Source organism: Rhipicephalus microplus, chromosome 3, assembly GCF_043290135.1.
Source record: "Rhipicephalus microplus isolate Deutch F79 chromosome 3, USDA_Rmic, whole genome shotgun sequence".
Lineage (NCBI taxonomy): Eukaryota > Metazoa > Arthropoda > Arachnida > Ixodida > Ixodidae > Rhipicephalus > Rhipicephalus microplus.
This window is the reverse complement of record NC_134702.1, coordinates 86,711,378-86,725,264: the sequence shown is the minus strand read 5'-3', so window position 1 is coordinate 86,725,264 and position 13,887 is coordinate 86,711,378. Positions and strand designations below refer to the sequence as shown.

The following is a 13,887-nucleotide window of genomic DNA, read 5'->3' as shown; positions in this document are numbered from 1 at the left end:
CTTATTATTTTATTTTTGAAGAAAAAAAGAGAAAACACATTGCCGGAGTATTGAGGAAACCTGAGCTTAGAGCTCGACCGGAAGTGCTTCGAAGAGACGCTAGAAATTTTAAGCAGAATTTTCTTTAGAAGTATTATAATCTGTGCGTAATTCACTCAGGGCGTTGTTTCACAGGGCATCAGCATTGCGTCTTCTTTCTAGCGTTCTTGACGTTCTCAAGAAATGGAGAAAATTAGACGTGACGCCATCTCTAGACGGCAGGGACGGCAGCATGGCATTACTGAATAGGCACTATATCAAGAAAATCACATTTCTTGAAAAAAAAGCTAGTCACCGAAATCGATTTCGGGATATACGTAGCAGAGACCCACTGATATATGCCCCGTCGTGGTGGTCTAGTGGCTACGGTACTCGGCTGCTGACCCGCAGGGCGCGGGTTCGAATCCCGGCGGCGGCGGCTGCATTTCCGATGGAGCCGGAAATATTGTAGGCCCGTGTGCTCAGATTTGGGTGCACGTTAAAGAACCCCAGGTGGTCTAAATTTCCGGAGCTCTCCACTACGGCGTCTCTCATAATCATATAGTGGTTTTGGGACGTTAAACCCCACATATCTATCTATCTACCCACTGATATATTTTGGTAAAATTGCAATATCACGCTAGAAAGCGTGTGGCTTCCCAGGACAACTTAACACCGCCCATAGAAACAAGCGGGACCCTGTTCCTAAATATTTAACACTCTGCTGAGCCACTTGCTTTCTATTGAGGCTGTTTAACTTCGAACAGACTGTTCAAATAAGTGCCTTCTGTATAGAACCAGAAGTGTTTTTGATAACTATCGTTTTTCGTCAAATATGATATTGCTACGCAGCGTGTACTTGGCTCTGCCTTGTATGTCTGGCGTTAGCTAGGTGTTTGTATATGCCTTGTAAATATACTGTGCGATGCCTTTTCTCCCCGTAACAATATTTTCACCCATTTTGCGTTAAGGTACAGCACAGTGCCTAAAATATAGTTACGGCAGGCCATCGACGTAACGGACGAGAGATGACGCTACATGCAGATGTCCCTAAATCCTGGTTACGGCGTCTTGTGAAGCCTCTTGGAAAGTGCACAGCGGCCGCAGAAAGTTCACCACGTGACCACTGAAGCAAGTGCATTGCATGAAATAGACAGTTGTCGATGTCTCACATACGTTATAGCCAATTGAGGACTTTTTAATTGTACTACGCTATTCAACAAAACCTTCATTCAAGCTGCTTCTTTTACATTTGTGTTGCACCGCAAGTGTATGGAGCTTATTTGAAGGCTTTTCGAACCGAAATTGAAGGATACTAGGATACTGTGAAATTCAAAGTGTGTTCAGCAAAGGCTGTATCTATTGAGACGGGGTCGGTCTGAATGGAACGCGATGCTAGTGTATCCTTTATCTTACATGAGTGGATACGCTGGGCTCAGGATGCTACGCTATCGCGAGGCACGACCGACGCGACCGGCGCACCATTAACCCCGTGCCAGGGCACGGACGGAGGGATGGAGGGATATGAGAATGAGACATTCAAAGCTTTTTAATATAAACTCGTTCCGAAAGCGTATGTGCGTAGGCTAGTGGAGATGGCGCTCGTATTCGACGCGTGGTGGCCAGTGTTCAAACATACTATAGTGGCATCGTATATAGCCTAAGAGATTCAATCTCTGATGATTTTTTACTAAGCAATGATGTCTTACGCAGAAAAGCTTCAGAATAATGCACTGTTTCTCGTTCAGTTGGAGTTTAAATCAGAGGTCTTCATTTCGGCAACTGTAACAAAATTTTTGATCGGTTTAATAAGTTGCTTATAATACGAGAAAGGAGCTTCTCGAACAATTCCTCTTATGAAGCAGAATGACCTAAGGAAAGCTTATAGGCTTAGAAAAAGTGGTTAACGATTTAGAGTTCTTGGTGCTCTGTGAGAGAGCACAAACCCGAAATTTGGGCCTCACACTTGATGAGGCCGTGTTGACAAAGTATATTGTGTTTAGAAAAAGTGGTTAATCATTTAGAGTACTCGTACTCTACTATGGGAAGACTGAAAGCCATCTTGTGGGCCTCACACTTGATAAGGCCGCGTCGACAAAAATTATGCCCGGGCTGTTTATGGCAGGAGAGCTACACAGAATATCAACTAACAGCCAGTTCTTAGGATGAACAAATGGTAGAAGTAGTGATGTGTGCAGAGAGAGAGAGAAATAACTTAATTTGATTAAAAAGTAAGGGGTCTAGCAGCTACATGGGTGGGGCCGTATGTCCAAGGCTTGGACTGGCTTGCGCCACCAGCCGGACGTGGTCCAGGAGTGCTAGTTGCACCTCGGGGTCCGAGCTAGCGAGGAGTGCCTCCTACTGCTCCAAATAGTTTTCTATTTCATACAGATGCTGTAGGCGATGGAGTTAATTTGGCCGTTTAACACAGCTTCACGAAATATGGTAAAGGGTCGGTGGCAACTCGTGACACCGCGGACAATCACGTCCGTAAAAAGTTGTATTAATTTTGTGCAATCGCACTAAACTTGAACTAAACTCCCGTTTGAATTCTATGAAGGTCTATGGCGTCTTCCCATTAAAGAGATTTGTGTGGGGTTCCATATTGCGGTTGGCCTGTCGTGTCTTTTGTTAGCTGCTCTGTCCCCAATTTTCTGGGAGGAGCTACGTGCTTAAGTTTTTTACTTGCACAGACTACTTCGACACTTCAGCTTCATTTTCATACCCAGCAGATTAGTCTTGACGCGAACGCACAGCTTATTCAATCTATATACGTCATCTATCAAACTCTCGATGCGCAGATGCAGTTGGCAAAAGGAAGAGGGAAGGTACAGTCGAGGCAACAGATATGTGATGCCGGATGCACTGACCGGGCCGACACTATTTCAGTCCGCGACGCATCGATTTACGAGCCAGTCGCCGATACATAGCGTGGGAAAGAGAAATGCAGACAGGGCTTTGTATATTCATCGAGCACGCCATAATGTTAGTCATGCCGCTCGTTTAACATGTAAATCAGGCCGGCTAACTATACAAAAACAAATAACTTCGATAATCCGAAAAATACAATAAAAACCGCGTCGTAGGCAAGGCAAACAAAAAAGAATATGGGTCGTGGGCGCAGGTAGGACGGTGGGTTGCTGGGAAAGCCCATACACATTGGTTTTGCGTGTAACTGGGGCACTGCATGCAAATTCACCAACGTTTTTAATACTCCCCGTGGAAGGTTAACTAGAAAACTTTTCTAGGGACTGCACTGTAGCTATACAAATATTATTCTTTGAAGATTCTTGAGCGCTTATTTTTACTTACTTTATCAGAGGTTACATTGGATTTAAAACAGGCTGTCACCCTAAATGAAGCAAAAAAGGGGAACTTTAAGGCCTCGCGATTCTTCGGTAGACACAATATTAATGGAACTAAGAGACAGTAACGTCAAGAATAATATAGGCATTGTTATTTGTTGCATATACCACAAGTGATATAAATAACATCCCGTGTACTATCTTTGACATTTGCGTCTGTGTGTTCGAATCAATATTCTGTAGCCTTGAATTTCGCCCCAAAGGTGCAAGTATTAACGCGGCGCTTTATTATCACAAAAAGGATCTCAAACAAAATGCTGTCGTTTAATAGCTTCTTTCCCAATTTCTCTCAAAGACAGCGCGTTCAAAATTGACAAAAAGGAATTCATTGAAGCTGCCGCTCAATAAATGATAAATACCTTCGCTGAAGACGTTTGTCTTTTTCACTGGCATACTGAAGCACTAGGGAAATAAATTTATATTCATTTGCGAAATGTTTGAGTTAAGTATGTATTTTTTACATTAATAGGTGCTGCTTTTGTATTTGGTCAGAGTTTTGCAAAAGCAGGCAAGGACCTTGAATATAGCGCGTAGTTTTCCTATTCTCTAGAGTCACTGAAAACTCGGAGTGATTTCAGCAGACGGTCATTCATGGCGTTATTCATTGGCAGATTCGGAGTGACCTACGAACATTTCGCAGAAGCAGTGCACTCTAGGGGAGGACAAAAGAACGGAATCTACCAATAGAACGCACGCCCTCCCTCTTGAGCAAATGGCAGGGTCAAAATGGAACGCGATGCGTGCGTCTCTCTTCTTGCTTGAGTGGGCCCGCTGGGCACAACATAGTTTCCTAAATATACACTAGCGGGAGCTCCTGCACTAGTGTCTATGCGAGCTGCCGTAGAGTTTCTTAATTTACACTAGAGGTAACTTTGGCGCTAGTATCTATGGGAGCTGCAACACACGGCGCTTCAGCGAGCAAGAGAATGATGGATAGTACACGCATCTGTCTAATTTTCGTACCTCTGGCCTGCTTCTGGCTCCGCGTGTGATCGTGTGGCTTGGATCTGTTTTTTCATGAAAACATAAATTAGCAGATGTTCACCGTTTGCATTTCACAGCCTTATTATTTAAAGCTTACCATTTCGAGTCAGATTACTTGGTTCAAAAGGGTTCGCTCTTTCTTTCAAAACAAAACCGTAACCAGCAATAAACGAAGCCGCAAGTACAATTCGCCGCCCGCAAGTACGAAGACTAGGCAAATGTGTGTACTACCCATCATTCCCATGGTCGCTGAACGACTGCAGCGCCAGAGTTTCCTCTAGTTAATTTTTGGAAACGCTATGGGAGCTGCAACGCACGGCCCTTCAGCGAGCATGAGAATGTTGGGTAGTACACATATTAGTCTAATTTTTGTACTTCTGGCCTGCTATTTGCCCCGGCGCGGTGGTCTAGTGGCTAAGGTGCTCGGCTGCTGACCCGCAGGGCGTGGGATCGAATCCCGGCGGCGGCGGCTGCATTTCTGATGAAGGCGGAAATGTTGTAGGCCCGCGTGCTCAGATTTGGGTGCACGTTAGAGAACCCCAGGTGGCCTAAATTTCCGGAGCCCTCCACTACGGCGTCTCTCAGAATCATATGGTGGTTTCGGGACGTTAAACCCTACATGTCAATCAATTATTTCTGGCCTGCTTCTGGCTCCGTATGTGTTGATGTGGGTCAGAGCCGGTTTTTCATGAAAAAAAATAGCAAATGTTCAGTGGTTGCGGTTCACCACCTTATACTTTTAGGCTTATCATTTCGTAACGGGTCCCGGATTTCAAAAGGAGTCGCTTTTTCTTCAAAACGAGACTGTATTCAGCAATAAACGAAGCCGCAAGTACGATTTGTTGCCCGTAAGTACGAAGACTAGGTAAATGCGTGTACTACCCATCATACCCATGGTCGCTTAAATATCGCAGCGTCAGAGTCCATTCTAGCTATTTGAGGAAACTCTACGGGGTACAGTGACGCTACGCTAGCAAAACGTGAGCTCCGACGTGAGGTGCAACTGACGCGACCAGCGTTCATTGGCGCGCCCAAAGTTGGCACCGTTTCACGGCCCGGGATGCTTGCGACTTCCCGTCGATTCCTACAACAATTCCCGAAACATACACAAATACTCATACCGCTCCTTCCTAAAAACATGCATCCAACATATCACACTAAGCGTAGAATCCAAAGAGCAAGAGCTCTTAAGAAAAATTGCATGAAGGCAATGACGTGCTCTATGTCGATGCGGCAGAATACCCATCCTCCTCATCCTATGCCCTCTCTGCTGTCCACTATAACGGCAAGGCGCTCACAACGGCATCAGTCACTGTCAACTCTTCGGAGGAGGCAGAGGAGGCTGCCATCGCTTTAGGTCTATCCATCCCCAATATCAATATGATTGTAAGTGACTCCAAAACTGCATACGCCACTTCAGCGCAGGTCGCATCTCATCAACTGCCCTTTCAATTTTTAAGAAACATCCTCCCACGCAAGACGTTGCTCTCATATGGACGCCCGCGCATGCGGAGTTGAGTGGCAATGAGGCGGCTCATACCTGTGCTCAAGGAATGACCGGCCGAGCGCAGGCCTCTGGTGGAGCCTTAGACTACGCGGCCTTTTTCAGCGCGAGAGATCGTCTTTCAACCTTCCACGATATAACAAATCACTACCGCCTACAGCACACCATATATCTCTCCTTATATCATGGAGCTTCGCGCTACTATGAAATACTATGGCGCCAGTTACCAACCCGTACATTTCCTACCCCATCTTTTTGCCCTCTTATACACCCTGCGATATACTCCTCCCCTTTGTGCATTTTCTGTCAAAAAAAGAGCTAAGCTAGACCATATCATATGGGGGTGTACTCGAAACCCACCACCCAATTCTCTACACATTAACAGTAAGGAGCAGTGGGAGGCTGCTAAGTGCAGCTCGGCGCCCAAGGTCCAGGACCAGATCTTGGATTGGAGCCAAGAGGGTAGCGGAGACCTACGCTAGGTAGGCTCCTCTGACACTCCACCACCGCACCTTTCCCTGTTGGGATAAATAAAGTTTTTCTCCTCCTCCTCCGTCGAATCCGCCGATTTTCGCGGACCACAAAAAGTTGTTCCGTGAAGTGGATCTCGCGACAAAGTTGCTCCAGAACTGCCAATGGAACATACAGAGACCATAGAGTTTCCCAAAATTAACTAGAGGGCACTCTGGCGCTACAATCGTCCAGCGACCATGGGAATGATGGGTAGTACACACATTTGCCTAGTCTTCGTACTTGCGGGTGGCGAATCGTACTTACGGCTTCGTTTAATGCTGGATACGGTTTTGTTTTGATAGAAAAAACGAACCCTTTTGAACATTGTGACTTGATTCGAAATGGTAAGCCGAAAAAATAAGCTTGTAAGCGCAAAGGGTGAACATTTGCTAATTTATGTTTTCGTGAGAAAACATCTCCAAGCCACACAAACATGCACGAAGCCAGAAGCCGGCCAGAAATACGAATAATAGACAAATGTGTGTACTACCCATCATTCCCATGCTCGCTGAAGCGCCGTGTGTTGCAGCTCCTATAAACACTAGCGCCAGAGTTCCCTCTCGTGTATACTAAGAAACTCTATGACAGGGGCCACTCTCAATCCGCCAATAGAATAGAGTTGCTCCACATGGAGCAGAAAAAGTATTACCGGACGCGCTCCCAGTCTGCCACTGAATGACACCATAGAATTCTGCAAGTGAACGCACCTGAATTCATTGACAAGGTTTTATTTATTATTATTAGTGCTCGATTTATTAGTGGCCAGGCAACAATGACTCTTTTTGCAGCATTCAAAAACATTGTGGCTTGAGTATCAGTGTTTCAAAACTCTTGATGAAAATGAGAATAAATATAAACAGGATCGAAGGGACCAAGCTACGTGCTTTATATGGTAGGTAGGAGAATAGCTTCCTTAAATTTAAACAAAATGTTTAAAAAACTCAAATTACAGTCAGGTCTATAGCTGAGTTCAGTGTAAATTCAAGTAAAGATTTGACTGTAATTAGTAAAGGAAGGCAGCAATTACAACTTCGAAACACACCTCTTCGGCCTCGTTGCAGGATCTGGCGAATCATAACTGAACCACGCGCCCTTTCCTACGTGCACTCAGCAGCAAGGGAAACATGAAGCTTACCTAAACAATACATCATAGCGCATGAAAGCCGAATGGTGAATGACGAGACATCTTAGTCATAGATGAGGGTCGCCTTCAGTTTTTTTGTATATATGTTTATTCTCTTCTAAATGCGAAGCATTTCCTAGCGCACATCGGCGACTTTGAGCGTATATATCTAGCCGCCTACGACTTTTAGCTCTCGTGGCAGTTTCAATAATAGTATCGATACCGAACTTGGTATGGCATAACATGACTTTATGAAGAACATATTTGACTAGTCATAATATGAAAATCATGGCATGGATGTCATGAATGTCATGATTTAAATTTAACCGTCCTGCAGCTCTTGCGGTGGTTTCGTTCACATGGCATGTTGCAAAACTAGTATGGTATGACATAATTACATGGCGAACACAAGCGAAAGACATTACATGAAAATCATCACATGCGTGTCATGTAACAACATGACTACATGCCAAGCTAATGCGGCGCTCGCGGCTGTTTCGATAGCATCACGTATACCATATTTGATATTGCGGGACGTAAATGGCTGACGAAGGTATGATACTGGTGCAAACATAATAAACATGAGATGCGTGTCATCTAGCAACATTACTACGTGCTACGCTCAGGATGCGCTCGCGGCTGTTTCACTAGCTTCACATGTACCAATCTCTGTATTACAGGACGCGAACGGGTGACATGGGTACATGACACATACAAACATGATAATCACGACATGAGTGTCATGTCACTACATGACTACATGCCACAGTCATCATATGCTCGCGGCCGTTTCGCTAGCTTCACATGTAACAAACTCGGTATTACGTGACTCGAACAGACGACATAGGTAACTAACAAATACAAACATGATAATCACGACATGCGTGTCATGTAACAACATGACTGCATGGCACACTTATGATACGCTCGTGGCCATTTTGCTAGCTTCACACAAGCCGAATTCGGTATTACGTGACGTAGATGATTGACGAAGGTATGTGACTGGTGCAAACGTGATAATCATCAGATGTGTGTCATGCAAGAACTTGACTACACGCACAGTCAAGGCGCCAATACTTTTCGACGTGACGTGGTGCGCGAGCTCGCCGGCGTTCATTTCGTCGCGTCCTTCCATATACTCGCAGGTGCGCGCCGCGCTGCGTTGCTGTGACGCATGCGCGTTTCAGCGCGTCCGGCGTCTCTCCGTCACGAAAGGATGGAGATGCAGCGTTGTCTAGGTAACGCATCGGCATGTCGCAATCCGCAACGGCTGCCGTTAGGCCACGCCGACGGACACTGGTCGCACCTGTCGTCAGACTATAGAGTGCTCGTGTTTTGCTAAGGTAGCGTCGCCGTGCCCAGTGGGAACGTGCGTCAACGCTCCATTGGAGCATATTGGGCCCTTCATAATACGCTCACGGCGGTTCTGCTAGCTCCACATACACCAAACTTTGTTTTAAGTGATATCAATGGATGATGAAAATATATGACTGGTGCAAACATGATAATCCTGACACGCGTGTCATGTAAGAACATGGCAACATACCAGGCTCATAGCATGCTCGCGGTCATTTCGCTAGCTCCACATATACTAAATTTGGTATCACGTGACGGGAATAGCATACAAAATAAATGACAGATCCAAACATGATAATAATGACTCGGAAGCAATGTGCATGTGTGATTTACCTCCAACTGGTAACGTACTACTGATTTCAAAATGACATGTCAACCTTTCTCATTTGTGCTTTGCATATCATCGATTCCCGCTGTACGTGGGTTCTGCCATTTTTTTCAATGTGGTCATGCCACAGTATACTTGCAGTGTGTATTATCGGCAAGTACTTTATCTTGCTTTTCTTTTCCCTTACAGTTTTCGAATTTCTCGAGAAAGGGTAAGCACGTTGGCTTTGTTATATATCATCGCTGCATCTCACATTAGCCGCTACCTCATCAGTATAGAGTGAGGGATCAGCTCTAAATAACAATCGACGCAGTTCACATAGACAGCTTAGGGCTTATGTTAGGCTTTGCATGGTCTACCTTGCTGATCAAACATTCCCGCTTTTGGTACCTAAGCAATGAGCGAACTGTCATAGCTCTGACTACAGGGACATATACACTCGCACACTGATGAAAAGCTTTCGTTTTACACCGCATACTTTCCGGGTCATCGTTAATTTTGCGCTTCGTCGTTACTCACGAATACACAATTAAGCATTAACGGTGCATTTATTTAGTATTATTTATGTATTACTAACTTTTCACAAAAATGAGTCATGTGAAAAAGTCGCAGAGAGTTTTTGTTCACATATGATTCAGTAAACAATTCACGGATGAATCTGTTTTTGGCAACATAAAAGTTACAACACAAATGAAATTTTGCTGTTTTTTGTTCGTTCTAGCGAAAGTTTATAATCTCTAGTAACAAATAAAAGTTACCAATCTGTTTAAATTGTTTTTGCAGTGGACCCCATTTATTTCGCAGATATGTTTCACAACCGTCTTGTATAAAGAGCTCAAAAGTGAACACAACAGAAAGGTGTGTGATAGAACTTGGAGGCATCGGATCCTCCGTAAACTTGTCTAAAACAAAAAAAAATATAGTTTGCAGTAGCCTTACGTTTTAAGAACACTCTATTGTGAGCTCACCCAACAAAGCAAAAGCAATGTTCCCAAAATTATAACAAAATAAGTTAAGGTTCAGCCTTTTTTCTGAGAAGTGACTTCACTGTCGTCGCTTGGGTGACCATGATGTAAACCTAATTCGATTATGTGTAGTTACGTTCACCCTTGAAACAAAAAAAATTGACCGATTGATTGATCATCTATTTCTCCATTGATTAAATCAACCCTTGTAGAGTCCCTCCACTGCTGATCTGTTTCTTGGCGTACGCGCTTGCCGTGGCTTTGAGAAGCATGTATACAACGACTATACTGCTGCAGCGAACATTTGCTCCGTTGTTTTTGTGATGCTTCCCAGGCCGGTGATTGAGATTCCGACGAATACGCCCCTCTCCGAGACTCAAGCGTGGACCTACTTCAGGGACGTCGTGCTAGGAATGGAGTACCGTGAGCACCGAGCAATCTCTTTTCCTTACTTCACGTGCCTCTTTTGTGTACCCACCTTCTCGTGATTTCCCGTTGCAGGAGTCTCATGAGTTCCTCTTTCTAGTTGAGTCACTCCTTCATCTAGGACCTCAGTTTTGTTTTTCTTTCGGATCCCCAGGGGGCTTATACCATGTCTGGGACGCAAGGATGCAGAAATGGAAGCATTGCAATCTCATTACTCGGCCAGTCATCAGAGAGAAGAGTAACAAGACCGCGTAGAGTGTTCGGACAAACACGTGCCTCTTGTCCAGTAGTGGCACAGCGAAATAATCAATGATTCAAACAAGTGCATACTGTCCGCTCGAACCCAGTTTATTTCCTGCGTCACACGCTCTCTCAGTCCGTGTTGATCGGGTTGACAAACGAATAAAACATGGCTACCGTTATCGAGGTTTTGGACTAGATTAGAAAGCAGTACCTTTAAATCAATCAATGGGAACGTGGGACTTTGCAGAGCACGACACGTATTTCGTTACACTATGCGCTATAAAAGCTAACTACATTTTATTTCTTGTTTTTATGAGTACATTGAGTAAACAATTGAGATCTTCGCGCCGAGTTCACTGCTTCACTGTTTTTTCATTGCATTCTAGTGTTACTCATAGCAAAAGTAGCAATTGTGAAACGGTTGAGTACGACAATGGTAAAACTGAAATAAAGACCAATGAGCACCGTTAATTGGCCAGAGGGTGCTACGTAGCTCTCATTCGGTGGCCCTGTTCGTGTTCTCTTTTGGACACGAAGGAAGAAAGAAATCAAAGCACATCCACAAAGTTTGCATCATCATCATCATCATATCCACAGAGAGAAGGATGATCGAGTGGGACGAAGCATCCGCCTGTCCATCTGTCTGTCTGTCTTTCTGTCTGTCTGTCTGTCTGTCTGTCTGTCTGTCTGTCCGTCTGTCTGTCTGTCTGTCTGTCTGTATGTCTGTCTGTCTGTCTGTCTGTGAATATGCTGTGCTGGCTACACCAGAGGGACGAGGGACTGCCTTAGACCATAAGGAGCTTCGCCCTTGAAAGCTCAGAAGGGAACATTACGTCGCGCAGCCTCGGTTGGGAACGTTCCTTGAAGTTGTCAGTGCCTTCGCAAAACGTGACTTTTTGCGTTAGGATCACGCAGTGAATGTGATTTTTCGAGATTTTTTGTGACCCACGTTTTTTATCGTGCTCGTTAGGTGCAGGCCGGCCAGCTCCGTCACGCGAAGTCTAGCCATGTCAGTGCCAAAGCTTTAGGAAACAAGTGGCGTCAGAGCCTGTCATTTTAGACAACCTATGGCAAAGCACGCCAACCACCCACGTAGTACATATAATGTATAGTCATCTGCAGGCCCTACCCACATTGAGCCAGTATGTGCAGCAGCTCACTCAGGAAACTGGCTGGATGGCCGGTGTTGTTTTGTAGCACCACTTCGTAAAAAAGTGGTAGGCCTTCCAAAGTGTCTATGGTTCGCTTCGACGAATCGATAGCGAGGGTGCTCGGCGGCACGCCCAAAGGTAGGGGTTCGGTCACGTGCACGGTGGTTGCGTTTTGGTGGTGGCAAATTGTAAAAAATCCGTGTCCTGTGTGATTTCAGTGCACGTGAAGCACCGCATGGTCAAAATTTTCGCACTTTCCCACGATGACGTCTCTCATAATCATGTCTTGGTTTTGAGACGTAAAGTCTCCGTCATTATTATTCCAAAATATTTCTATGCACTCGTTTTCATCCTTGTCAGGAGAGAAGAGAGAAGGTAGGTTCTGATGCTTGTTCGCTATGGACTTCGGCGTCAATCAATAAGAACGCGCGTGCAGTCTGAAACTCAAAAATTGAGAAACGCGAGTTGGCGTGCGTAGTGTTTCTGGGGCAATCAGTATAGCGTGTGCAGTTGAGTGTATACACATTCATTCGGAGAGCTGCGATACGGAAGAGTTGGCAACATGCCTAATCTTCACTGCTCTTTCTTTTTATTTATTACGTGTTTTATTGCGGCATGCTGCGGAAAAGCCAGCGGCGTTGCCCTCACCAATCACTCCTGTCCCGAACACCTGCGTTGTCGCCCACGACGAATAGAGGCGCAGCGTGACGTTGTGATAGCTTGAAATTTTGCCTCGAGGTGTGCAAGCCAATTCTGTCTCTTTCGAACAGCCTGCCCATGGTCTATCGACGCAGGAACCTCTTTTTAAACAAACAGCCAAACGTACAAAGGCATTGTTCTGTATGCATTAACGTAGCATGATTTTGTCTTGATTAACCCTTCGTAGTCCTAAACTTTTGCCCACTTTCCTGCTCTACCGGTCCGAATCTATTTTGCCCGTTTATGGCACCACGACGAAGATCACAAACTATGGAATGAAAATTCACAGAATAGGACCTTTTAGTCCTGCATACTGCAGGCAACTCACTTAGCGATAATTAGGCAGCGTATGATGCAGCTCAAAGCATTCTCCCGAGTGCAAACCAGGGTTGTGTTTTCGTCTGTGTGTCAACAGACCTGTTGTCTCCAACGCCCTGGTCGTCGTCTACGTCACTCGCTTCTCTCGATTCGCTATCGCGATTCGCTTCTCGCGATTCGTCTGGTGGATGCACGTAGTTCTTTTCCTCGCTAAAGTCATGATCGCTTTCGCTGAGAGCATCACCATAAAACGCACGCGGCGCAAACGTTACCACGCTTCTCAGGGAACCACGCGCGTGTGGTTACGCTCTAAGCTTCGTGCTGAACGTAGTGCTCCCTTTGAGTGTAAAAAAGTAGACCTCAACAAACGAAAGTCACCTATTCTGCAAGGATTGGTGCTTCCTGTATGCCAAAAATGTGTGCGGCTCGAATTGAGAAAAAAAGTGAAATTTAGAGCATGAACACCTTTGTCGGGCGGTGCCCGACATCGGTTGACCGCTTCGGCCGTGTTGCGTTGGCGGGTGCTGCCCGGTAATGGACCACAAAGGGTTAAGTGCGGCTGATGAAACAAGAATCGCGCATATCTACACCTTTCCTGCAGTACGTTTTTTTATGTTTGTTTACTATAAACCATTAAAGACGGATGCTGTTAGCGACTCTCTATATACTGCGTCTTTGCGCAGGTATGCAACTGTTGATAGAAATCGAGGTTCTTGCTAATTTTGATGCATCAAACAGACAGTGCAGCACCTTTAACATTTATTATGGTACTTTGTCACTAAAGGCCTCAGAAATTTCCTGCTTTTGAAAACAGCTCGTTGGAGGGCGCTTTCTAGGGTACTGTCACTGCTCCCGAAGATTTGAAAGTAGCTGCAGGCCTCTGTATTGTGAGAA

At 45.2% G+C, this 13,887-nt stretch overlaps 1 protein-coding gene across 3 annotated transcripts in view; it reads left to right on the top strand.

Annotated features, from left to right (window-relative positions):
• The window catches only part of LOC119172721 (calcium/calmodulin-dependent protein kinase kinase 1-like), a 322,158-nt gene that overhangs the window by 262,973 nt on the left and 45,298 nt on the right, over positions 1-13,887 (top strand). For all 3 annotated transcript variants that reach the window (XM_075889943.1, XM_075889944.1, XM_075889945.1), the window contains exons 10-11: positions 9,381-9,402; positions 10,491-10,579. In XM_075889943.1, coding sequence (XP_075746058.1) covers positions 9,381-9,402; positions 10,491-10,579 — 111 coding nt within the window. The remainder of the gene's footprint in view (positions 1-9,380; positions 9,403-10,490; positions 10,580-13,887) is intronic.